This window comes from Mesoplodon densirostris, chromosome 3, assembly GCF_025265405.1.
Source record: "Mesoplodon densirostris isolate mMesDen1 chromosome 3, mMesDen1 primary haplotype, whole genome shotgun sequence".
NCBI lineage: Eukaryota > Metazoa > Chordata > Mammalia > Artiodactyla > Ziphiidae > Mesoplodon > Mesoplodon densirostris.
The window spans coordinates 118,487,409-118,515,206 of record NC_082663.1 but is presented as its reverse complement, the minus strand read 5'-3'; the positions used below and the strand labels follow the sequence as shown (position 1 = coordinate 118,515,206).

The 27,798-nt window shown below is 39.0% G+C and overlaps 2 protein-coding genes across 2 annotated transcripts in view; one reads left to right on the top strand and one right to left on the bottom strand.

Moving 5' to 3' along the window:
• CTNNA1 (catenin alpha 1) overlaps window positions 1-27,798 on the bottom strand; it is a 175,822-nt gene that overhangs the window by 47,478 nt on the left and 100,546 nt on the right. Inside the window, exons 8-9 of the mRNA XM_060093424.1 lie at window positions 1,672-1,752; window positions 334-486 (exon numbers count right to left, since the gene is read on the bottom strand). Coding sequence (XP_059949407.1) covers window positions 334-486; window positions 1,672-1,752 — 234 coding nt within the window. The remainder of the gene's footprint in view (window positions 1-333; window positions 487-1,671; window positions 1,753-27,798) is intronic.
• Window positions 11,040-14,093, top strand: LRRTM2 (leucine rich repeat transmembrane neuronal 2). The gene is made up of 2 exons (XM_060091982.1): window positions 11,040-11,403; window positions 11,770-14,093. The coding sequence occupies exons 1-2, from the start codon at window positions 11,400-11,402 to the stop codon at window positions 13,314-13,316; spliced, it is 1,551 nt and encodes a 516-aa protein (XP_059947965.1). The 5' UTR covers window positions 11,040-11,399; the 3' UTR covers window positions 13,317-14,093.

The window sequence follows — 27,798 nt, the reverse complement described above, 5'->3', positions numbered from 1 at the left end:
GCAGTATGACTCCTAAGCTCCAGCTTCTAGCCACTACTTTCTACAGTGTCTTCTGAGTTTAAGTATGTCATGATCTATCTTTATTTGCATTAACACCAAGTGGAGATGTTAAGTTTCCAGGATAAAGACTACCTATATTTAATTATGTATGTACTTAATGTAAACTGACCAAAATGGTAGTTTTGGATAGATGTTAATAATGAAAGACTTTCGTCTTACACATATTGTACATTAGATGAGCCCCTAAATTTTTCCGCTGATTAAATACTGTGGTTAAAAATCACCACAGTCCACCAAGTTACACATAATTAATAAAACTGCTAATACACTTACCTCAATTAATTTGTTGGCGTGTTCACGGAAAACTTGGGCATATTCTTTAACTTCTTTCTCATTTCCATTCTTTGCAGCTTCAATCAATACTAAAAGTGGAACGTTGGTTTCCAGAAATGAATCTGAAACATGGTCCATGACAGCTTTGCGGAGCTAATAATTAAATTGTAAAAATTTGATTTTATTTCTACCAAGAAGCTAGATTGCTTTTTATTTCTCTTGCACTTTTAAATCTAATGGAAGCTCATGACAGTTTGGCTGCATTTATATGAGGACCCCTCATGTAAGCCACGCAGTTATATAATCTGCAACACAGGAAACACAATTGTGGAGCTAACAGCTTACACTACAGTAACAGCATTTCAGCAACAGAGTCTCAGTTTTCAAAATAAAATCCTTTTTTTCTTGGGAATTACAAAACTAAAGCTTGTATCTTAAAGGAATAATAAAAAAACTGAACAGGAAACAGCTCTAGACTGAATTGGCACATAGCCTTGAAATATATATATAATTAGCCTAATTGGCTAAATAAAACTGAGAAGGCAGAAAAAAAGCACTTTCTGGTTTATCTGAACAGGGTGAGCATACTATGAACCTTAAAATTGAAACGTTATCTTTATAACCATTTGTGATACTACTCTACCAAAAGGAAGACGTATAGATACATTCCATCTTTAATTCTGCTTTATATCAGACATTAACAATAAAATGTTTCTCCACTAAGTCAGGAGATTGTATTACTATTACAACTTCTTTTTAAGTCTTAATACACTGTTTTACAAATTCAATCCAACTTTTTCTTAAAGACTAAAACTCAATTTAATTCCAAAATGTTAATGGGATTATTTAACATTAAATGAAGAGAAAGACCCTCTGTACTTACTAACTCAGAAAACTGATGGCCCCAAATACCTCTATATCTACCATATTTGTACCAGAAACACATTTCCATCAAGGATCAAAATCAGAATGGGGCAAGTCAAATAAATAACTCCAATTTCTGTCTCTATTGTTTGTAAGTTAACATCACAAGATCCTGCAGGGTATTTTCACAGATCCCCAAGTCATTTTAAATTGATTTTCTTACCTGAACATCCTTTTCAAACTAGAGCTAATTTATTCAGTCCATTCCAGTGGGACTGTAGTATTCCAGGTCCCCAAGATATTTTATTAGCCATTTAGAAGCTTATTAGCAAAAAACAAATAGAGATAGTCAGTTTTCTATGAAAATTCATCCGTTAACTCAAGAAAGAATATGTGCCCAGTATCTGTTGGGATTTTAACCAAAACAACTAAATTGAGAACTTGGGAAAGCAATCGACACTTCTTCCAGCTTACCTGCCTACGCAAGTCCCTGGTCTTCTTGGTCATTTTATCTATTGCAGAATTGAGTGCATCACTTCTTTCTTTACGTCCAGCCTGGAAAACAAGGAAAGAGATGCACATTGCAGTAATTTACAAGGAAATGTAATGATAGTCAATAACTAAGTTCAGATCAATATGGAAAAATCAATTTTTTTAGCCCTAAGTTGGGACATACAGGAGGCTGGGGAGAGCGCCATGTGGCTTTGTTCATAAAAAGCTAATTTTACAACTCTTAGGGGCTCCATATTATTTCAGGATGGAAATTGAGGGGGTTCTGCCAAAATAAGAGAAGCCAAGAGGTGGGACTTTTGCTTAAAGTTCTGCTTGAAAAATTAAATTTATATTTTAATTCAAGGTTCAGCATACAACTGTTGGTGAGAATGTAAATTGGTACAGCCACTATGGAGAACAGTATGGAGGTTCCTTAAAAAACTAAAAATAGAACTACCATATGACCCAGCAATCCCACTACCGGGTATATACCCTTAGAAAACCATAATTCAAAAAGAGTCATGTACCACAATGTTCACTGCAGCTCTATTTACAATAGCCAGGACATGGAAGCAACCTAAGTGTCCATCGACAGATGAATGGATAAAGAAGATGTGGCACATATATACAATGGAATATTACTCAGCCATAAAAAGAAACGAAATTGAGTTATTTGTAGTGAGGTGGATGGACCTAGAGTCTGTCATAGAGTGAAGTAGATCAGAAAGGAAAAACAAATACCGTATGCTAACACATATATATGGAATCTAAAGGGAAAAAAATGGTGATGAAGAACCTACAGGCAGGACAGGAATAAAGAAGCAGATGTAGAGAATGGACTTGAGGATATGGGGAGGGGGAAGGGTAAACTGGGACGAAGTGAGAGAGTGGCATGGACATATATACACTACCAAATGTAAAAAAGATAGCTAGTGGGACGCAGCCACATAGCACAGGGAGACCAGCTCGGTGGCTTTGTGACGACCTAGAGGGGTGGGAGGGAGACACAAGAGGGAGGAGATACAGGGATACATGTATACGTATAGCTGATTCACTTTGTTATAAAGCAGAAACTAACACACCATTGTAAAGCAATTATACTCCAATAAAGATGTTAAAAAAAAAAAAAGGTTCAGCATACAACGTCATTAATGAACCAGCTCTCCAAGAACTGCAAGCAAGAACAGGTTATACCTGATTTTGAAGAACTCTGAGATGCGAAGAAGGTCAAAATGTGAAAGATGGCACCTGGCACTAAAACAACGTGAAACAACAAGTCGTAAAACTAAGATGTACCATGATGGATAGGAGTTAATAACGTATTTTTATATAGCTCAAATAAGAATGCTTTGTCAGATTACTTCAGTTAACAGTGTATATTATACAGGCCAAATAAGTATGCTTCGTAAGATTACTTAAAATTCTAGGCTAAGCTTAACGCAATTGTACTGCACAGAAAAGAACCTATCAGCCACTCTGAGAGAGGTATGTAAATCAGCATTTGTTCAGAGGTCAGGGGGTTGAGTGGACATTTGCATTGGGGAACATTCTAAGCAGAATCAAAATGGATGGTAGTCGAAAGAAAAGGGACAAAGGTAGTTATCCCAGGTAGAGATAGCTAGCCATGTGCTTAGAAATACCTAGTAAGACATCAGCTAGGTTAAACTACGAAATATATTAAAAGTTTTTCCTTACAAAATGCCCTGTCAACAAATGTGGCTCTTTCTGTAAAACATATAGCAATTACAGAAGAGATACGAATGGACAAAGGAATTTAACTCAGTGTTTCTCTACCCATGGTCGCCCTCAAGACATTCTGGTATGGATATGCCATCAGTACATAAGTCAGCATAGTAGATAAATAGCCGGGGATGGGGAGATGTGGTTACACGCTTTCCGAGTGCCTCTTAATGTACATTTATTACTCAATCTCTCTCTTATCCCCCATCTGTTAAATGGAGACAATGACACTTGTCCCTCTGCCTCCATCTCTGGGCTATTAGAAGAAAAGAGAAGGAATACTGATGGATACAGGTTATTTAGCAGAAGGCAGAAAGGAGACAAAAAAGGACTTAAAATTAAAAGTTGAAATATAACTGATACATTGATATGGTCCCTATCAAATCTGGTCAGGGTCATATCCCTTACCTTTTCCTCCAACTGTACTGTCAATAAAGTTAAGTAATCCACTAATATTAATGGGTTTAAGGGGAAAAAAAAAAAGAGTCCCAACAAAAACTGAGAAAATATGAGCATTTCTACTTGTAGGAATAATCTGTGATTTATTCACGGCCATCAGTCAGAAGAGAACTTGACAAGTATAATTAGTTACTGACAATCTCAAAGATCAAAATACCAGGATCTAAGGCAAAGGTGGCTAAAACTGAATTTTAAAAAAATCAAACTGACCTCATAATTAATCCTTAAATCAGGAAAGTCTCAGTACATTTCTTAGATACTCAAGCACTCACTTTGAAGTAAACCTAGTAAAATTTGTCATTGTACCTAGCTACATTTTGGGGGGTGTTTCTAATAGATCATTTACCCAGAAAACATCTGTTATCTGAAATCCAAAGGCTGGGCTCAATAACCTCATGAGAGCCTAATTCCTTGCAATGTCCTCAATTTGGGTAGAAGGATTTATAATACTCAGAAAGTTATATAAAAGCAAATCCTTAAACTTGACTTTTGAGGGAATTACATTCACAAGGCAAAATTCACACAACATGAATCTGTTAATTCTTTGTCAAACTACCTTAAAAATCAATTTGTCTTTCTTGTTACTTTAGGAAATAGAGGCTTATACCTCATTAATCAGTAGGGAGCAGTTCAGAAGCAGTTACTTACTGAAGTTTTTAGGTTATACTAGACAGACCACCCCCCCACTTTTTTTTTTGGCGGTATGCGGGCCTCTCACTGTTGTGGCCTCTCCCGTTGCGGAGCACAGGCTCCGGACGCGCAGGCTCAGTGGCCATGGCTCACGGGCCCAGCCGCTCCACAGCATGTGGGATCTTCCCAGACCGGGGCATGAACCCATGTCCCCTGCATCGGCAGGCGGACTCTCAACCACTGCGCCACCAGGGAAACCCTAGACCACCTTTTAAATCAAAGCATCTCTTAAAAATAGAAAAAAAAAACCCAGTCCAAATAGCAAGTTTACAGTTCCAATAATTTAAAATATAATAGGGGTGAGTACACACGCTTACAAACTTAATAATGAGCTTGATGAAAGTAGAAGGCTTGCTGATCTGTAAAACAAGATCTTACTTCTCTTTGAGATTAAGGCTGTTATGATTTTGTATTTCTAGTTTTGGCTAGGCCAAAGTAAGTTTGCCCAATGAATCTTTAAAATAAGTGACTCTTGGTTCCCACCTAATTGAGAGACTCTATTCCACTAAGCAGAGACACCACCTAGACTCACTCAATGTTGATATGTATGCCCCTGCTACACAGTGACAAAAGGGCTTTCTAAGAAAAAGATATGGTATGTTTGGGGTTTCAACATAAAGCTTCTCCTCAACAAGTAAAGATCAGCTGAATTGAGGAGAAGCAAAGGTTATTAGCTGGGACTACCTCTAAGCAACACAGTTTTGGCTGAGACAGTGAAAGGGCTTTTAAAACCAATCTTTAAGAGAAGCATGAAGAAGCCATTCCACCTTCCTCCTGCGTGGACAGACTTCTATCTATTTAGACTATCTTTACTGAGCACTCTACATCCACTGGAGTAGGCAGGATGAGCCATAATCCTTCTCTCAGAGGGTTTCTAATCTGAGATAAAATAATTCAGAGCAACCCCTAATTCAGCAAGACCCTGTACTGTGCTGGGCTTGACAGGAGTTCAGAATGACATAACAGTGGGTCAGAGCAGTAAGTAAAAGTCATACAGGAAATTACATTTAAGTTTGTAACTGATTTTTTTTTAAAGTATTAAGAACTAGAATTTCCTGGAGGATTTTACCCATTTCGGTGGTGACCTCTGGGAGAACAAACTTTTTTTTTTCCTTCCAACGAGAAGGAAAAGATTCTCTGCCACTCATTAAAATTAAGTATATATAGCAAAGACCATAAAACCTTTAAAAAACAAATGACTAACTGGAAGAAATCTTTGTAAAATATTTCACAAACAAAATTAATTTCTTTAATAAGAATGAGAAGCCCACGCACCACAACAAAGAGTAGCCCCTGCTCGTCACAATCAGAGAAAGCCTGTGCGCAGCAACGAAGACCCAACACAGCCAAAAATAAATTTTTAAAAAGTAAATCTTTAAAAACAAAACAAAAAAAGCAAACTCGGCTCTACTTCAGAATAAAAAACGAAGCCTGCCATGCACAGAGGATGGGGGAAACATGAACACGATGAAGCCACTGGCAAGCAAGAATAAGAAAAGGGCTTGGCAATATAAATTTCAATGAGTCTATGCATTTATCAAGACCTCAGGATAGTTCTGTTTGGTTTGGGTTGGTTTGATATCTACAATAGGTGACATAAAAGATCTTTGTGGTCTAAATGTACCTCTGCTCAAACTTCTATGGAAAATCTTCCCTTACCTAAGGTGCATCACCTCAAAATTTACTGCTGAATTTTCTAGCCCTGGGCACAGATCACAATGCTAGCTTAACAGAATTAGGCTGTCACATGATCCTAGTTCTGCCACCCCACCAATACCAACAATTGCCAAAAAGCACATGCCTCCAAAACCAAACTTTGTAAGTCACAGCATCAAAAGGGACACAGCTCATCATCACTGGTGTAACCATCACTCCTTCCTACTCCTTTCTCGGTCATGTTTAATAAAGATAACAAAAGAACTTAAAAATCACAATTAATGGAGGGCAAAGACGAGGTCATAAATAGGGATTCTGTAGGCTTAACGTGGACAGTCTACTTCTTTTTTTTTTTTGGCGGTACGCGGGCCTCTCACTGTTGTGGCCTCTCCCGTTGCGGAGCACAGGCTCCGGACATGCAGGTTCAGCGGCCATGGCTCACGGGCCCAGCCGCTCCACGGCATGTGGGATCTTCCCGGACCAGGGCACCAAGGCGGACTCTCAACCACTGCGCCACCAGGGAAGCCCGACAGTCTACTTCTTAAAGGGCTTTTGAAAGGAAAGATCCCAGCAATAGAGATACTTATTTACACTCAACAGTGGTCCCCTGTGCTTTCACCGAAACTCTAAGAGCCTAGAATTTTAAATGTTCTCAGATCCTCTGGCTCTACCTGGGATAATCAACTACTCTTTAGCCCATCTCTAACATGACAGATTGGTAAGTCCATCAATCCTTACATATTCTATCTGCCTCTATCAGATAAGTTCTGGTTCTTGGGAAGATAACAAATGGTTTAGTGCCAAACCCCAGTAGCTTTTAAAGAGCAAATCAAAAATTTTAAAGAATAGTCAGACTTCCCTGGTGGCACAGTGGTTTAAGAATCTGCCTGCCAATGCAGGGGACATGGGTTCAAGCCCTGATCCGGGAAGATCCCACATGCCACAGAGCAACTAAGCCTGCGTGCCACAACTACTGAGTCCACACGCCACAACTACTGAAGCCTGTGAGCCTAGAGCCCGTGCTCCGCAACAAGAGAAGCCACCACAAGGAGAAGCCCGCGCACTGCAACGAAGAGTAGCCCCCACTTGCCACAACTAGAGAAAGCCCGCCCGCGCACAGCAACAAAGACACAACACAGCAAATAAATAAATAAATAGTTTAAAAGAACAGTCAATCTTTGTCTCCAAATACACACGTCTGAAAGCAGTGAACAACTCTAGGATTTATCAGAATATTCTCCCATCCTCTTTCTTTCCCGCCTCCAAAAACAGGCTAGTAAAACCCACTCACTCTAATACAGGTGTTGATACAGTATAGGCCCAAGTATGTGGCTGCCACTAAGAACCCTAAAAGGTTCTTAGGAGGGGATATACTCAGACCCACAAATCTTGGATCTCCACCCTAAAAATGTCTATCACTTTTTGATGATCGTAAGGAGATCTCCAAGGAATGATGACCAAGACTGGAAGCAAAAAGGTTTATTTTAACATACTTCTCCAGAGCACCTCTGTGCTTCCCCACCACACTTTTGGGTGCTGGGGTATTAAAATTTTTGGAGTCGTGCATGATTAGTTAAGAAACATTTGACTCCTTAGCATAAAGCAAAATCCAGCTCCCTCTCTACCACAAATTAGAAGATTTCATGTATATACCCATACATCTGCTTCTCCAAGTGGGGAAGTATTTGTCCCTAATTAGCAATATATATTCAAAGCAAACTATCATGTAGAGTAATGCAGGTAACTACAACACCTCAGCCCTGCCACATGACTCATTTAATTTGCTTACAACCATTTACAGAGAGGACAGGCGGGCCAGATTTTACTTGTCCTTTGCCTTGTCACAAACAACTAAAACAGTGAAAATTGAAACAGATGATATGGAAAGTACCTTCCAGAGGTTGTACTGCAACTTTAAGTCAAAGGCATATGTATGCAGAATAAAGCTGTTGTAAAATGAAACCAAGAAAAAGTTTAATTCAGAAAGAACATGGGTTTTTTAGTCCTTTTAGCTAAAGAAAGATAAAGATCAAAAAATGATAAAAAGTTCCATCAATAGGAACTATGGTACTTCAACCAATTTTAAAACAAACTCACATCTTCTTTGATTCCACAGTCTAAACCTTTCGAACCCAAAGAGAGGGCAAGTGGGCAAGATGGCTGGTGACCTAGACGGACTGTGCTCTCTGGGTACTGTGATATGGCAGGCATTACTGCCCACTCTCCAGATGCATCAAAAAATAATTACTCTTGATTGCACTGGTGCTTTTCTGCGCAATTTTCCTTGCCCACAAATCTGTTATAGCAGTATTGGGATAATGTAACTTAAGGGTTTTCCATTTGTTAGTATAAGAAGTAGGCCAAGCAGACTACAGAGCAGAAAAGAACCAAGAGTTTAAGGGGAAGGAAATGTTCTTCCCTCTAAATTTTCACATACAACTCATTCCTAATCATGGTTGCTCTAATCCAATTGGTTCTAATGCTTTTCTCCACATGGAACTAAAGTTGTTACTTCAGGGGAGAATTTAATCCAGCTCCTCCTGCCTTGCAAAGTTTTTTTTTTTAATCAGAGGGTGGCTGACTTCAGTAAGAGCATTTACAGTATCCCAAGGGCTTCTTTTCCTTAAAAAAAAAAAAAATTAACACCCTTGTCAGACTCCCCTCGTTGGAAGTTTTGGGAGCAAGTTCCTATAGAACGGTCACTCTGAAACCTATGGTCACAGACCCTGTAAGAATTTCATTAAACCTTATCCACAGAAAAATGCACAAGCAACAAAATTCTACAAGCCAATTATGGACCCAGGTTAAGAACTTCTAGCTTACAAGAGAGAAAGACTATGGAAAGGATCAAGGTCAGTTGGGGGAGTGGCATCCTTGAAGTCTAAAACAGGACCTCTCCCTCCCTTCCTTAACCAGCAAGCAGGAATACAGTGGGAGTACTAGTTCCTGAGAATAAGGGGTTCCACTCATGGGTAACTTTGGCTTGGGCACACTATCTTAGAACTGCACTGCCCACAGAGTCTTTCCTTCAGTCTTCTCCTTTCAGAGGTATCAGACATGCCCCACAGTTGTTAGACTCTACCAGACCTAAGTGTATTCCTGCTGTCTTCTCTCTCCCTTTACACATCCAGGCATTTTCCTCAATAAAATTCTTATACTTCTAATCCTACCTTGGGGTCTGCTTCTAGGAGGAGCCAAACTACACACCTGCAGCTGCTGCTGTCTCCACAGAGCCCTGAGGAAGGCACCTTGGAGTCTTCCAGTCCTCACTCTAGCACCACACTCCAACACAGAAACTATACCCCTTGAGACAATAACTTCTTACACATGCCCAGTGTGATAAAGCCCCTGGAAGCCAACAGACTGATGACGTTCTGGTTTCACAGACACAATGGGTAGTTTTCAGATTTCTGCCTTCAGGTCTGAGACAAGACCTACTAAGGATAAGTGCCAATTATATGGGAGAAATGGCCTGGAAGGCCAAATCAATAATGTCAGATGTATAAAAGGCCTTACCTTTGTCAGGCCTGAAAATATGACCCTGACTCACAGTAGAAATATCTTTTACATTTATACAATAGTAAACATGGAGCTGTACAGTCATAACCAAATTCTGAAAAGTGATACTATTCGACAGGGAGAAGATGGTGTTAGGTCAAGTAAAAACAGCCAAAGCAAAAATCCTATTCCAGAGTATGAGTGACCTTTTGTATTCCCTAGAGAGATTTCAACAACAGTTAGTATAAGACTCAAAGTCAGTTCTTAAGTGTGCCAGTAGGCACTACTGAGTGTGTAAATGCTCCATTGTTTGAGGGTCACAATGCCCCAATCCCAGAGCAGTAGAGGCTTTTAGCCGAAGAAGTAGGTGAAATTCTGAGGTAAATACAAGGGACCATGTCAGAATCCAGCCACGCTATACCATTTGTCCTAAATCATTTGTTCCACTGTTAACACTTAGGGCATGCAATATTAAATGACTGTATCAACCTACCCTTTTCTCCTACGAAGACATCCAAAGATCAAATCAGCATTATTTTTCAATTAGCACTGTGATAAAACACTATTATATAAAATAAGACAGAGAAGAAGAATCTTTTTAATTAGATTTCTCCTGAAATTCTCAAAGAGCAAAATAACCAAATGCTTTGTTTTCCAACCTTTTTTTTTTTGCCCTTTATTCTTAGTTTATGATGTTAAACTCTTAATGACAAAGAAACAAAGCCCACTTAGCTAGTTTACCAACACATTTGAAGCAAATCATAGTCATACTTCTATGTTAACCAAGCATGACAGCAAGGTGATTGAGTAGCTTTCCAAACTACCAGAGCAGCAGGCACTTGCAGAGGCTGCTGTTAAATCAGCACTTCATAAATTGTGCAGGCTCCTGCCCATTTAGATGATCTCTCTATGCAGAATCGGCAGTCTAACACTGGCTCTCCCAAGCATTAAAAAATCATCACTCTGCTAACCCAACTCACTGTTCAGACGGGTCTTCTTGAATGCAGCCTTTATTACAACCTCACTGCTGCTTCCTACACTGAAGGAATACCATGTTTTTAAGTCAGGAGTTCTTCTTTCTCGCTTCATTATAATCAGGGGTCTTAACAACGACCCCGATACTGTTACAAAGCACACTGCTTTATAACAGTAAAGCTTCTGGAAAACCCAAACAAAAGACACGTCACCCGGTGACGTCAGCCTATATACAGTTCTGTGTGGTCGCAGCACATAAGCAAATCCATTCTTGTGCCGTTTCTCGGAAAAGCTTTTCAGTAAATGCACTCATGCTGCTCCAGGAGCTCTTCTCTGCAACAAGCCGCCCATCTGCCATCAACAAGTTAAGACCGAGAGAACTAACGGCTGCAGAAAGGAGAGGCTGAAGCTTTGGTTAACCAGATGAGCAGTCAGAGGAGGACGAAATTAATAACATATTCAAAACTGATTTAGGGGATCAGAGTGGTCACAGAAAATGAAACCAATGCTTTCGAGAGGAATATCCTAAGGAAAAAACAACTCACCCTGGTGGATTCAATTTTACTCGGAAAGCCTGGGACACAGAAAACAGGAAACTGGTCAAAGGCTCCCGCATGTTAGAGCCTTTTACAGACTCACTGCGTTGAGTCTGACAGCCGAGACTGAATGCAGGCTCCAATGTGCTCAGAAGAATGGGTAAGTCCATGTATTTATGTGTCTTGTACAGTCAGCAAGGAATCAACGCTTTTAAAATAATAAGCCACTGAATTCACATTTTATGAGGGAGATCACTGTCACATTTTTGGATTTTGAGGTTTAGGTAAAAACATATATTGCTGATGATAGGATGTGTTTTATATTCTTTCTTAATGGTTTAAGTTTTGTTCTAGTCATACTAACAAGGTTAGTGTTCCTGCAGCAAATGAAAAATAAGTTATATGTAGTGAAATCTTTTGCCATAATGTTATGTTGTTGTTGTTGTTGTTGTTGTTGTTTTAATAGCCCATACGCTCTGCTGAAAAATATCCTATCTTCTTGTCTTCCTTAAATTATATTCTGCAGGCTTACATTTCAAGTGGCCATTAGGGGCCCCTATGCTGGCAGCAATATATGCAATGAGTATGGTTTTAAAAATGCTGCCTGCCCTGGGTATGGCATGTCCACCCAAATGCCGCTGTGAGAAGCTGCTCTTCTACTGCGACTCTCAGGGCTTCCACTCAGTGCCAAACACCACAGACAAGGGCTCTCTGGGCCTGTCCCTGAGGCACAATCACATCACAGAGCTTGAAAGGGATCAATTTGCCAGCTTCAGTCAACTTACCTGGCTCCACTTAGACCATAATCAAATATCAACAGTAAAAGAAGATGCTTTTCAAGGACTATATAAACTTAAGGAATTAATCTTAAGTTCCAACAAAATATTTTATTTACCAAACACAACTTTTACCCAACTGATTAACCTGCAAAATTTGGACCTGTCTTTTAATCAGCTGTCATCTCTGCACCCAGAGCTCTTCTATGGCCTCCGGAAGCTACAGACCTTGCATTTACGGTCCAACTCCCTGCGGACTATCCCAGTACGCCTGTTCTGGGACTGTCGTAGTCTGGAGTTTCTGGATTTGAGCACAAACCGTTTGCGAAGTTTGGCTCGCAATGGATTTGCAGGATTAATCAAACTGAGAGAGCTTCACCTAGAGCACAACCAGCTGACGAAGATTAATTTTGCTCATTTCCTACGGCTAAGCAGTCTGCACACACTCTTCTTACAATGGAACAAAATTAGCAACTTGACATGTGGGATGGAGTGGACCTGGGGCACTTTAGAAAAGCTAGACCTGACTGGAAATGAAATAAAAGCCATCGACCTGACAGTGTTTGAAACGATGCCTAATCTTAAAATACTCCTCATGGATAACAACAAGTTAAACAGCCTTGATTCCAAGATCTTAAACTCCCTGAGATCCCTCACAACCGTTGGCCTCTCTGGCAATCTGTGGGAATGCAGCCCTCGAATATGTGCTTTGGCCTCCTGGCTGGGCAGTTTCCAAGGTCGGTGGGAGCATTCCATCCTATGCCACAGCCCCGACCACACCCAAGGAGAGGATATACTAGATGCAGTCCACGGATTTCAGCTCTGCTGGAATTTATCAACCACTGTCACCGCCATGGCTACAACTTATAAAGATCCAACCACTGAATATACAAAAAGAATAAGCTCATCAAGTTACCATGTGGGAGACAAAGAAATCCCAACTACTGCGGGCATAGCAGTTACTACTGAGGAACACTTTCCCGAACCAGACAATGCCATCTTCACTCAGCGGGTAATTACGGGAACAATGGCTTTATTGTTTTCTTTCTTTTTTATTATTTTTATAGTGTTCATCTCCAGGAAGTGCTGCCCTCCCACTTTAAGAAGAATTAGGCAGTGCTCAATGATTCAGAACCACAGGCAGCTCCGATCCCAAACACGACTCCATATGTCAAACATGTCAGACCAAGGACCATATAATGAATATGAACCCACCCATGAAGGACCTTTCATCATCATTAATGGTTATGGACAGTGCAAGTGTCAGCAGCTGCCATACAAAGAATGCGAAGTATAATATCTACCCATCATCAAAAATCACATCAGATAAGTAACCTATTTTACATAGTAGGGGCTAAATACATATCTAATTTTTACCAATGGTGACAATAAGGCTAATTTTTCCAAACCAAGTGGAGACTTAGGTTTCTGACGTGTTGAAGTATTTTTAATTTTTTTTAATGAAACCATACTTTAAGTGTTAAATGAAGCGATGCTCACATTAATTTGCACTCTTGTTGGAAAGTCTAAAAATGCTTACTTCAAAATAAGACACTTCATGTATGTAATTATATGCTACTGTGGGTAAACATTTACACTAAGGTCTCCATATGCTATTTTTTTCTACTGAAAACAGTTTGGAAAGAAGCTACTGAGCAGAAAGAGATATGGATCAATACTTGTTTGATCATTGCTCTCTACCCCAAGTACCACAACTGGCTTGCTGCTTAAAAGGAGACTTAGCAAAGTTCTCTTGTATGATAATTTGGTATTTACTCAAACCTATTATTTACTGCCAGCGTGGGGAGTAGAATTTCACATATGCTGAAGACTGGTCAATATTAAACACTCTTCTTCCAGAGTTTTTGCCTGGGTTAATAGATATTATCAAAGTCCATATCATGAAATCAGAACCCTTTATGTAATTCTAATAAGTTGAGGGACTCTTTAATATATTTAAACAATGAATCCAAGTGATTGTGAAAAGGTCTCATTACAATGAAATCAATACTAAATAATTACACTGACTTCGTTTCATATCTCTAGTTTGACTTATAATGGACATGTTGATTTTTGTGGCATTTAGATACTTACTTTAAACTAGTGTTAAATTATCACTTTACTAATTAGTTTACTAAATCCTATATATACATTTATATGTGAAAAAAGATTTAGAAATTATTTTGGAGAGAAAAGAGATAAACTGAGTCAATTTAGCAATCCTATGACCAGCTGCTCACTCTAGTTTGAAAGCACACACACAAATACACTCTCTCTCCCAGTCTCTCTCTTTCTCCCCCTGTCATCCACCCCCCACCTCCATCTCTCCCTCAACTGCCATGATCAAAGATGCCTTGACAAAGGGGTTTAAACCTCTTTCTTCTGCCTTTTCCTGATCTTCAGGCCTCAAAGAGCCAAATTAAAAATAACTGGCTAGCAACAGGCATAATACTGATTCTTGTTAGAATAAATTTTAAAGGAACCTTGAAAAAAAATCACTTTATAAAAATTATATGCTAAATTTTGACATTTTAATGGATACCTATTCTTACTGTAAGAGCAGGTCCTTCTAAGTGAAGGGAACAACACATATCTGAGGCAAACCGTCTCATGACAGAACACAACATATGCCTATGCAGCCACACAGTGGTAACTCGAAGGAGGTGAGGGGATGAAAGAGAAAGGCAGCATTTTGAAATATGACTCTTGCTGAAACAGGTTAGCAAAGTTAAAAGGCAGCCAAGCAAATTGGCAACTATACATGATCTGCATCAAACAGGGCAAGGCCCGGGGACCTGCAGCTGGAAAGGGGAGTGGGGGAGGTTCTCTGGTATTAATATAAATGTTCAGAAATTAAAAAATCATTATGATGCCACACTATTCGTGTAGAAAAGAGTCACAAGTACTTTGTTTCTTCCATTATGATTTCTATGGAGAAACTATGACATAGTTAGAATTTAGATGCAAGTTACCAATTGACACAGAATTTTTCCATAAATGAGGTTCCATGTATGTAGTAGCAAAAACCATGAAATTAGACTACTGACTTGATTTTAGAAGAATGAGCATTTTTACAACTGACATTTGCTGATGAGAAAAAAGACATAACTTCTTAGAGAAAACCACTACCATAAAAAAAGTTATCTTTACTTAACATGATATCCTTCATTCAAGGCATATTTCTTCCCAAGATTGAATTGAAACATGTTAAGATTAGTTTAATCCATGAGATTTAATACTAAGAGAGGGATGTCTACCTACATTTCAAAGAAAATGTGTCTCAGTAAAAAGCAGACAAGATCACAAATTATGGTAAGAATGTGCTCTTTACAATTTTTAAGGTGGGTAGATTAGTTTGGCAAAGTCTCAGCCCATCTCAACTGATCCTGAGCATTGAGCATTTCACCTCTTGTTAAACCAGACACTAGGCCTGCCTGGGCAAGGACAGAAGCTGATTTTACGGCACAGAGCACGTCTCACAGCTTCCTTACAGAAGGGCTGGATCAGAAGCCCCATTACAAATGAGAGCTCCACAAGCTAAAATTTACCAACCCATTTATCAGGGTAACCATGGCCATTTGTCAGAGAACAACTTTATCACAATACAACTGTGTCCTAGACACACAAGATTCCACTAGCCCTGGAGGATAGCAGAGAAGTAGTTTCCATCATTTCAACCACAACCTAAAATTAATTAAAACTGTGAGCAGAAGGGTGAGAAATAGTGGCTGGGAGTCCCCACATTAATCCTAAAGATTACAGTTAGTGAAATGGACCGTCAATTGGCAAAATCCTTAATGTATGTAGGAAAGAAAATTGGAAAAGCAAGCCATTTAGTAATTCAGGGGAACAGCATAGCCAAGGCCACCAAGGCATACTTTTCAGTTGAAAATTAACAGATTTTTTTTGGCCCTTCATTTTTTGGGCAATGCTCTCTGAGAAAAGTGAATAACAGTGCCAAATAGCATTTTCCTTGTCCATTTAAAGTGCAAACTTCCCTTTTCAATTGCCTATAGAAGGCAGAATTTCTTTTAATTTTGGTCTATTTGTGTTTTGGTATCAGCACAGGTTTGAAGATGAGGCTGTTAGTCATATGTGCTCTCTTTACCAACTGGCTCGGGTGGAAGAGCATCACAACTACACTGCAGATCCTGGTAATATAATGTTAGGCCTTTTGTTTTTTGCTGTCGTTTTATCCTCTTCAACGTCCCCTCTCCCTTTTTTCACTTTCAAGATTAGAGGAAAATGACCACTTAAAAAACAGAAAAATAATTAAATCTCTGGAAAAAGCAAGCTAACAAAGGCTATGATACTGTACCCACCTAGTAACCAAGAGCTAGTTTGGAATCATTTATATTCATTTCTGTAGCTTGCCAGGGATTTCAATCACCTTTCTGACAGAAGAGTGAGCTGATAAATTTGCAAATCCTTACACCACTCAGAGAATACCCACTGCCAACATCAAATAGCAAAGATACTAATTTTTTAAGCCAAAAATCTGCACTAACACATGTAATTTCTTAATGTGCCTAAGTTAATTTCTGTACCGATTCATTGAATGGAATTGATTGAACTTTCCCACTCCACTAATTATTAAAATCCATCTGCTTATTCTAATGCTAGTCACCAAGAGCTAGACTCTTTCCAATAAAAATGAACCCTATGTAGCATGAGGTCTTAATCCTAAAATTCAAAACAGGCATATCATTTTCTTAAGGCATACTTCCTACGCAACTATGAGGGGGAGCTATAAATGTCCCGTTCTCTCCAAAGTGTGGATATCAGTATGAAATTTTGAAATACTATTTTTAGAAGATGACTTACATGATCATTTTCCTAATAAAGCAATACAATGACAGACTGGTCTCAAAAATCTGTTTTGGGACATGCTTTTCATACCTTATTGGCTAAATTGCTTCAACCAGAAAAAGAAGACAAAAGTGATAAGGCCATCCACAGATAATTAAATATTTCTGTTCCTAACCTAGGGAAACTCATAGTACTTAAATAATTTAAGGCAAAAAACGAGTAGTAAATGACTGTTTAAGCTTTCATATTGCTATTGCAGACATTTGGAAATGTCTGCTACTCCTTCAATTAACCTATTCTTCCTTGGTAATTTTTTAAAAGCCTGATCTATGGAATGTTTGATGAACATTCCTATCAACACTGAAACTGGAAACTGAAAGTACAGTCCAAACCTATTGTGTTCAATCACCCTAAGCCATCTGGGTGGGTGGGTGGGGGTGGGAGGTGGTCAAGTGGGTTGGGAGGGTGGGAAGAAAATACGATTATACTGGGGCGATGGGGGTGGGGGGGTAACCAAGTGCAGTGTACAGGGAAGTTTTGTTATTAAAATTGTGTATACTGTAAACAGCCAATGTCTTTCTTTTTTTTCCAAAGCTTTTCCTTGGTAACCTATCAATTTTGACATGTGAAAGTTGAAAACTCATTTATGACAGATATAGAAACCTTAAATGAACAGTTGTTTTGTACCATGCTCTCTACAATGCCAAATGTGCCAGTTGGAAAAAGGGCAGCTAATCATCACCTGTCTTCATTCGGAGACAGGCAAAACTAGGCTAGGAAGTAAGGCAGGGAGGGGAGGGCTGGCTAAAAAGCCACCATGCCAGTAAACAGCAGTCATGCAATAAGAAGCTGCTCTGTCACAAGCCTTAGCAAGTGGACAAACAGCTATCTGTGGGGCTCACAGGGCCTAAGGTTGGCCGCCATCCCCCACCCTCCCCTGTGTTCAGCCACAGCCTGGGGAACTTCAAAAAGGTACTTGATTGCCTATACCCAGCAAACAGTAACTTGGCCTCTACCTCAGGGATCTGTTGGGGTAGATCCTAGCAGTACCTTGCACACCACTCCTGGGAGGGAGGTCCACAGGTGCTGACCATGCTGGGGTCTCTAGGATCCCTACATAACCCACTCTATCCCAGACACCAGCTCAGTAAGTATGGATAGGGGAAAGGGAGGGAAGATTTTTAACTAGTCTCCCTTGCTTGGCATAAACATCCTCAGGACAGCATGCTTTGCCTCGGCAGCACTGGGGGCAGAAACTGCCCTGGCCTTGAGAATTGACTGCCACAGGTCGCTGTACTTGCCAGGATGACCTTACTAATTCTCCAGGCCAGGAGCAGTACAACAGGACCAGACAGGCAGGAATAAACACCTAGGGATGAGGGGATCAGAGAGGCTAAGGGAATTCTTACACCAGGAACCTCAGCAGAATTAGGGCAGAGGCAGGAAGCACAATACAGAATTTTACTGTCAAACTAACTCATCCAGTATGCACTAGAGGGCACAGGTGATAGTAGTTTCAAGTTGCACAAAGGAATGAGTTCCTATCCTTTATAGAGTTAAAAGCAGAGCTTATTAACATAATTCTCGTACATTTTAATCTTGAAAATCCCATGTAAAGCTACATCTGATTTCTTTATCAGTTATTTTAATTAGTTTTGCCTGTATGCCACAGCATTCTCAGGTTCCCACTCAGATTTATAATAGAATTCTTCAAGGTCTGTGTGAAGAGATTTTTTTTTCTTTCTTTAAATATATCTAACCAGCTGGGTACTCGAGTCTCCCTTAGAGAGACAAAATGTACTACAAATTGTCTTTTACAAAGAAAGAAGGGGAAAAGAGGTGAAAATGACAGCTATTCCCACATCTCCCCTTAGCATGAGTTCCTCCTCACTAGCCAATGTTTTGGGAACACCTCTAAGGGACAGATGCTGAGCCTCCCTGAAGCTCTATCTGAAGGAGACATTAAAGAGCAAGACATCTCCAAAGGCAAGTACAATGAAACATGCTTTCCTGCAAAGCCCACCAAGTGAATATACCCTCCTTTTAAACATGGAGGCCAAGAGCAAAGCTAGCCCATCCTTCATCTCAGGACCTCCAACATGAAGGAGCACCTGTGAACAACAATCCTGCAATCCTGAAGGCAGGGGCCAATGGCTCTACCACCACCCAAAGAGAGAAGGCTCTTCCCTCATTTGGGAACCAGATTTTAAAACTGCAGCCCCAGAGACAATTCCCAAAGCCTTTTCACAACTTCCATGAAGAGACTTCACCAAGAACCACAGCGAAGAGATGTAAAAATGTCATAACTTTACTGAATATCCATTCACAATTGTGCTCAGTGCACAAAAACTCCATCTTTAGGACCTGGTATTTCTACTAAGTGTGCGCGCGTGCGCACACGCGCGCGCGCACACACACACACACACACACACACAAAATCTCCAGGTTGCTTTTTCTGGCAAATCAAACGATAAAAACTCTACAGCCATTTATATGCTTCATTATCATGAGAACCAAAAAAGTTCCTCCTGTGATAAACAAAAACGTTTCCTATGGCCTCACTGCCAAATACATAGAGGGTAAGTGCTCAGCACCTAAAGATCTCTGAAAACAATGTATTTATCATTTACATATAGCCTAAAAGTCAAGGAAACTTAGCAAAATACATTCATATGTACAGAATGATTGAAATAAGGATGTAAAAAGATCAAAAGCATGGATTCTTCATTCTAAGGGTCCAGGATATGTTTCATAGGATGCAAGAATCTCTTGAAATTATATTGCAAATATTGTGTTGAGTATAGCAATTTCACCGATCCTAAACCATTTTGGTTAACTCACAAAAAAGCCCTAACAGAGCAATGAAACAATTCTAGTATACACTAGTATATTCTAATTGGGCCTTGATCTTCCTGGCCAAGGCAAAGAAGAAAATCAACAGCTTTCGTCTGATAAAGAAAGCACATTGGTTTATTTGGGGGGAATGACACAAATGCAAAAGTCTGTGAATTATCTTTAAAATAGAGCCAGCTTTAGGAACAATAAGGAAACATGTCAGAAAATATCCCCAAGGAGCTTTCAGAGAACAGGCAGACATGTTTTTCATGTCAACCCTTGAAAAAACTATGGGAAAGGAGGCTACACAAGCATGATGCATGCTTTGTGGTATGATCTAACCTTTGTTGTGACCCAAGGCAAGAGCCTATAAAGTCAGCAAGAATGAATATGCACCTACTTGGAAGAACAGTTCATGTTTCCTCCTTATCACATCCCTGGGACCCAAACTAGAGGGTTCCATCACATAAGGGACACCCAGTAAATTCCTAATCCATTACATTATAAATCTTCTAGGCTAGGAGTACAATTTAAAATTTAAAACTCTTCCACTACATTACAAATGAAGAGAAGCACATTTCATGCATCATCTCTAGTTATGCTGATGATAATCATAAATGTTCTCCTTGGGTAAGAATCTATAAGATGATAACAAATTTCCAAAGAAAGAACACATTTAAAAAGATAAAGCGTTCAATGGTCTGAATAGCTGTCAGAAATTTAACAGTCTCTTTAAAATTTAAAACCCATTCTGTATGCCATTAGCAAAACCTCCTAGGTTTCAACAGGAGCAAATAGAGACCTGTGTTCAGAGACCTGCCCCACACTTGGGCCTGTCACCCTGGACAAGTCCATCAGCCTCACTGTGCCTTGGGTCTCTCACCCTTAAGTTGGAATTAATAGCAGTAACAACCAAAAGGGAATTTAATACATGTAAAGTCCTGAGAAAGTCCTGAACACAGTAAATATTTAACAAATGTTTGCTATTTTTAGTAACAGTATGTGGAGAACTAGATGAGAGAGATCCACCGAGAATATAATCACATTAAAGACATGTTAGGCCCCTGAGTTGCTCCCTGAAACTCTCTACTTTCTAGTATTACTTCCCTCACTAAGTTAATGTATAGTATCTGAAATGAATATCGACAATTAGCAAGAGCTTTTTTTTTTTTTTTGCAGTACGCGGGCCTCTCACCGTTGTGGCCTCTCCCGTCGCGGAGCACAGGCTCCGGATGCACAGGCTCAGCGGCCATGGCTCACCGGCCTAGCCGCTCTGTGGCATGTGGGATCTTCCTGGACCGGGGCACGAACCCATGTCCCCTGCATCAGCAGGCGGACTCTCAACCACTGCACCACCACGGAAGCCCAGCGAGAGCTTTTAATAAGCCAATAGCCTGGATACACTTTTTGTATCTAATATTGATATAGAACTGAGCATATTATCTCATAGTCAAGTAATCTGCTTTATATAAATGTACTATTATATTAGTCATGACATTACTTTGGTTTGGCTTTATGAATCAAGGCTAAATTTCAAAAGATTTAGAATCCATAATTCCAAAATTCCTTCTGGGTAAGACAGTCACTTAAAAATCAAGTAATGTCTTTCCTTGTTCAGTAAAATTATATAGGACAACACATACTATCCATTATCACAAACAGATTCTGTTTTTCAAAATAAATATAAAATAATCTCATTGATATCTCGGCCTCTGACAATTTTATTTTAGTACAAAATACATAACTCAGAATTAAGGATCACTATTATGTTCGGGTTTTTTTGCTTAGGAAAAAATGTACTTCAAGCCTACCACATCTAATTTAGGAAGCAGCCCATCCAATTGTGGCAGATTGGTTCCTAGGCAGGTTTGTCAGAATTATTGAGGGATCTGAGCAAGGCAAGTATGAGAATTTTAAAAGACAAAGATAACCCGTCAATCCAGGAGGATATGTTTCATGATTGTTGTACAGTGATCCTCCATATTACCAAAATCTCTATTAAATATAAAGCTTGTGCAGAATTAACCTGTCTGAATGAAGACACACATTTGGTCATGTCAGAACCTACAGATCTTATGGCCCAGATTTTTCAACTCAAGAACTTCTTTCTTGACATTGTCTTCCCCAAGATCATGATCCAGTTTATCCAACAAGGCAAATTACCTTAACTGCTCCTTCACCTGCAACTTTTCTGCACTTTCCCCATCTCTTGACCCTAGGCTTGTTCTCCTTCCTCTTTTATCACCACATAAACAAGCTTTTCACATTTCTCCTTCTCTTCATGGTTTCCAAAACTCCAAGGATAAACAACCTTATTGGGGGAAAACTGTTCAGTTGTAGTATATCCAGTGCTAAGCAACCCCTTTTTAAGAAATAGCCATAATTTCAAAAATACTCCTCAACTCCACAAAACCAAGTGTCTGTCAGCTGCAAACTAATCCATACAACTTGGAAAATACTGTTAGAAACACAATTACACATCTGAGTTGTCTTCTCAGTATACCCTTCCCTTTGTATAGATTCAAGTAACAAATAATGTTTATTCACTTTGCTTTTACTTTCAAAAGACAAGAAATACCAGTCATTGAAGGACAGTGCCCTTTTTGCTCTTAATAATTAGCACTCATCCAGCTCTCTGACTAAATAAAATTCCTAACACTCTTCACATCTTTAATATTAATAGCTATTTTGCTGGGTTTATGTGGGGGTGGGGAACATGCCTTGGGGCATAAAGGACACAGGTACACAGGCCATGGTTGTAAAAGTTTCAGAAATATAGAATTCTCAAGATAACAGGTAGTAATCCTTACTTCCCTCATCTGTGCTCTAAAATTTCATACCAGTTTTGTCAGGATTCCAATGAACTGGCCACAAAAACACTGACCTTTCACTTGAAAGTACGTTCTGCCATAGTTTTTGCTCCAAATAGAGAAAAAGACGAGAGCATCAGGCACCCCATGCTACGACTGTCGCTCATGGCACACACTAAGAACTGGGTTCAGAAGTGACCCTGACAATGCTACCTTCTCTCTGATCAACCTCCCTAACTCTCCCTTGAAATTCACAAGGGAAAATAATGGCAGGGATAAAGAAGAGAAAAGAATCTACTACCCTCAGCATACTCCTGTAGACATCTTGGGACAGTGTCAGGCCACCACATCTCCCTCATCTCCTGACAATCCCTTCAGGCCAGTGGGTGCAAAACTGCTCTCTGACACTTGCCATCAACTTCCAACAACTAGAGTCCATTTTATTATTGTGGTAAAACTGCCAGGCTAAGATTTATCTACTACTCTACATGAAAACCTAAGAGCAGGTGGTCAAGAATTTTCTTCTTTTTGATGCAGCATTCCTAAAGTGTCAAAAGACCTTATAGTGCATAAGCGGTATCATCGAGACACCCAATTTGTGCTCTCTTAGAATTACACGAGAGATGAATTATAGACAGAATGTGAAGAAACAGTCAAACTGTAAAAGGGTTTATCTAAAGTCTGCTTGACCTTCCCACAAGATACATCACCATAAATTATTACAAAAATTATTAAACAAATATAATTCTGTTAAAAACACAAATCTTCTGGCTCTCCAAAATAATAATCAGTATTTTGAAGATCGTGCCTTCTAAATATTTTACGTCAATTTTCAAACACACACACACACAGTCCTCAGTTTAAACTGAAGAGGGGACAGAACGGGACGGGAGGTGGGGCATCTGGGGATTAGATAAAACCTACGAAAGGCTACATTCTTTATTCTGATTTATTAATTAGCATTTAAACTAAGTGAATTCCAAGACCCAATATCAACTGGGATGCAGAACACTATGGATGGCATAGATTGGGAAGGGAAGGAGTAAGAAAGATTAAGATTCAGTTTTTCACATGTTAAAGCTGAAATTTAAGTAGAGATGACAAATCCAGGGTAAAGATCTAGGCTGGAAATATAAATTTCGAAGTCATCATCAGTGAATAGAGGTATTGAAAGTCATAAAACTGAATGATTTCACCAAGGGACTGAGAGATGAAGAAGAGAATCATAAAACCACACTTTTCTCCTACACCAACCTGAGGAATCTTTAAACAATATCTATCAAATGGCAGTCAACCAAAAAAGGATGGGCACCCAGCAATCCCACTACTAGGCATATACCCTGAGAAAACCATAATTCAAAAAGAGTCATGTACCACAATGTTCACTGCGGCTCTATTTACAATAGCCAGGACATGGAAGCAACAGATAAATGGATAAAAGATGTGGCACATATATACAATGGAATGTTACTCAGCCATAAAAAGAAACGAAATTGAGTTATTTGTAGTGAGGTGGATGGACCTAGACTATGTCATACAGAGTGAAGTCAGTCAGAAAGAGAAAAACAAATACCGTATGCTAACACGTATATATGGAATCTAAGAAGAAAAAAAAAAGGTCATGAAGAACCTAGGGGTAAGACGGGAATAAAGACACAGACCTACTAGAGAATGGACTTGAGGATATGGGGAGGGGGAAGGGTAAGCTGTGAGAAAGTGAGAGAGTGGCATAGACATATATACACTATCAAACGTAAAATAGATAGCTAGTGGGAAGCAGCCGCATAGCACAGGGAGATCAGCTCGGTGCTTTGTGACCACCTAGAGGGGTGGGATGGGGGGTGGGAGGGAGGGAGATGCAAAAGGGAAGAGATATGGGAACATATGTATATATATAACTGATTCACTTTGTTATAAAGCGGAAACTAACACACCATTGTAAAGCAATTATACTCCAATAAAGATGTTAAAAAAAAATTAATACCATCTGTATATAATACCACAAGGAAGTAAAATCTCATTATAAAAAGGTAAACTATTCAAAACAGCAACAAAACTTTAGTATTTAAGACTAATCTAAAAAGATAGAAACAAGATGTTCTTAGAGATGATGGTAAAACCTGTTGAAAAAAATAAAAGAACACCTGCATAAGTGAAATAGTAGGCAATGTGTATGAATAGGAAGGCTCACTGTTGCAAAGATGTCAATTAATCTACAAATCCAGTGGCATTCCTATTAAAATCCTAATAGCACAGTGCAGTGAAAATGAGAAATGGACCTCTGCATTCATATGAAAAATTAAAGGCTCAAGAATTGACAAGAAAAAAAAAAGAGAACACGGGGCAATCAAAAAATCAGGTCTGTTGTGGTTTTTTTTTTTTTTGGCCGCACCATGCAGCATGCAGGATCTTACTTCTCCGACCAGGGATCAAACCCATGCCCCCTGCATTGGGAGCACAGAGTCTTAACCACTGGACTGCCAGGGGAGTCCCAGAAAAGCAGGTTTTAATGTGGGGGGAAATGTACGGCTCATGTACTTGAGCTACAATGTACCCAAATATTCAATAAAATGATAACTATATAATGTTCTCTATCTTGATAAAGGATTGGGGTACAAAGTGTGTGCATTTATCAAAACCTATCACATAATACACTTAAAATTTGTACATTTCACTATATAAAATTTACGATAATAAAACTGAACTCTAGTTAAATGACATGCATACTGCAATGTTTAGAGGTGAAATACACAAGTACCTGCAACTGACTTTGAAATGCATCAAAACAATAATAAGATGGATACAGGAATGGATAAATATGTGATAAAGCAAATATATCAAAAAGTAAATCACAGAATCTAGGAAATAGGTGTGTGTATATATGATGTTCACTGAACAGTCTTCCAGCTTCTGTGTATGTATGAAAATTTTCATAATAAAATGTTGAGAGAAAAGGAAAAAAATATAATTACAATTGTAATTTATGGTATTGGCAATCTAACATAGTATTCCTCTCAACTAGACCTACAGCACTGCATGGTGGTTAAGAGCTTGAACTCTGGAGCCAGGCTAGGTTCAAGGTGTAGTACCTCCACTTACTACCTGTGAGATCTTAAACAAGTCATTTAATCTCTATGTCTTAACAGTATCAAACTCGTGCTCTGAAGATTAAATGGGAATGTGTGTGAAGTACTTAAAACAATTCTGGGCACACAGCGCTGAAGTGTGACCTGTACTACTACTACTACTACTACTACTACTACTACTACTTCTTCTTCTTCTTCTTCTTCACAATATTTTAAAATATGTAATTCAACAAGTACTTCAATTTCCACTATACAAGGTGCTAAGGTGATATAGGCCCTTGCCCTCAGGAGTTTATAGTTTACTCAGAGGTAAAACTTAAAATATTCAATAAATAACTAATAAAAGAAGATAAGCCCGAAAGAGGTGCATTGGATGGTACCACCTAGATTGCTGATATTTAGAAAACAGGGAGGGCACTGAAGAATGCAGTGGAGAAAACAGCCTAAAGCTAGGTACAAAAGCACCATCAGGATTTCAATATGGCCGGGTGCAGGAGTGGCCAGAGCCACTGACAGATGATACCAGTAAGTGCAGAGAAGGTAGGGCCAAATGCCAAGGGGCCTCTGGGACCAGGAAAGGTGCTCAGATTTAACATGGTCAGCAAGAACGGCCACTCTGGATTTGTGGAGATGGCTGGGATATGATGGTCAAAGTGGTGATTTAGAAAAATGTATTTTAGCAATTTTTGTTTTGCTGACACAAAACCTATAATTTTAACTATCAGAAAAGGGCTGCTAAGGAAGATGGATAAAAGAAAGATTTATTGAAGGACAGGCAAAGGGTAAGAACCAATGGTCAGTTGAAAAAAAAACAAATGACTCTTTCTGAGATCTTTGCTCAAGAGAAATGGGTAGCGTGAGGGGCAGAGATGTAAGAAATCATTCATTCACTAGGATGTACTAAACAGAGCCTCCAAGTTCTCATGTTAAATTTCAAGTTTTCACTATTAATCTCCAATCTGAAACTGTTTTCTGAGAAGATACATAGTTTCTCCATGCTTCCATATTTACAACTTTTTTTATCAAGTATCAATAAGGACTTGCTCTCATGAATTAGACATGGAAAAGGCAGAACCAGTTTCTACTTTTTTAAGTATGGGGCAAAGATCTGGTTTGGGTCCCATTCACTCTAGTGAAATCTACCCTTTTTCCCCATCTTATTCATGTACTCTTAAATTTTCTAGACGCTAAAGTTTTAAACTTTTAGGACAATAATTTCTGATTCCCTTATATGGTGCAAAATTAAACAGAAATGCAGGAGCACAGTGTAGTGACAACCTGCTAATTTAAGTCTCTCACATACTACAAAAGAATCTTATTACAAGGTTTAATGTGTTACTTTCATATATAAGAGGTTGACTAATGGCTTCACTGTTAGAAACCTCAGTGTAACTGCTGGTTTTGTTAAAAACTATGTGGCATGGCTGCCAATACAATTTTAATAAAAGCCCCAAACGGTACCTAAGTCCTATCTTAATAACAGAAATTGAAGGTGAAAAATGACATCTTAAGGGTTTCATTTCACAACAGCAACAAGTTTCAAAATTCAGAATCCTTTCATTCCCTACTTGAATTTAACACTCTCATGTTTTTGGTTTCCTGTCTGTAATCAAATACTTCCTCTTTCTTGAGAAAGACTCAGAAACCATCATACTTATAAGAGTTCTTCAGTGTGTCAAATAAGAAAACACATTTCTTTTCTTTTTCAGATTTTCATTAAAATCAAGACTAGCTGGAAAAAAAAGAAAAAGAAAAGAAGGGAAAATTTTAAACATATAGGGTAATTTGAGCAATCTTTTAAATACCTGTACGAAAGAAATGGGGGAACTGAGTAAGAAAGCTATGTATTTTTTAGGGTGCGTGGAAGTGGAAAAAAGAATAAGTTAGCTTTTCCTTCCTTAAACAATAACAATATAAATATTTATGCACCCAACATAGGACCACCCCTGCTTACACCAATGGACAGATCATTCAAACAGAAAATAGATAAGGAAACACAAGCTTTAAATGATACAATAGACCAGATAGAATTGATATTTATAGGACATTCCACCTGAAACTGGCAGAATACACTTTCTTCTCAAGTGCACATGGAAAATTCTCCAGGATAGATCACACCTTGGGTCACAAATCAAGCCTCAAATATTTAAGAAAATTGAAATCATATCAAGCATCTCTTTGGACCACAACGCTATGAGACTGGAAATCAATTACAGGAAAAAAACTGTAAAAAAAACAC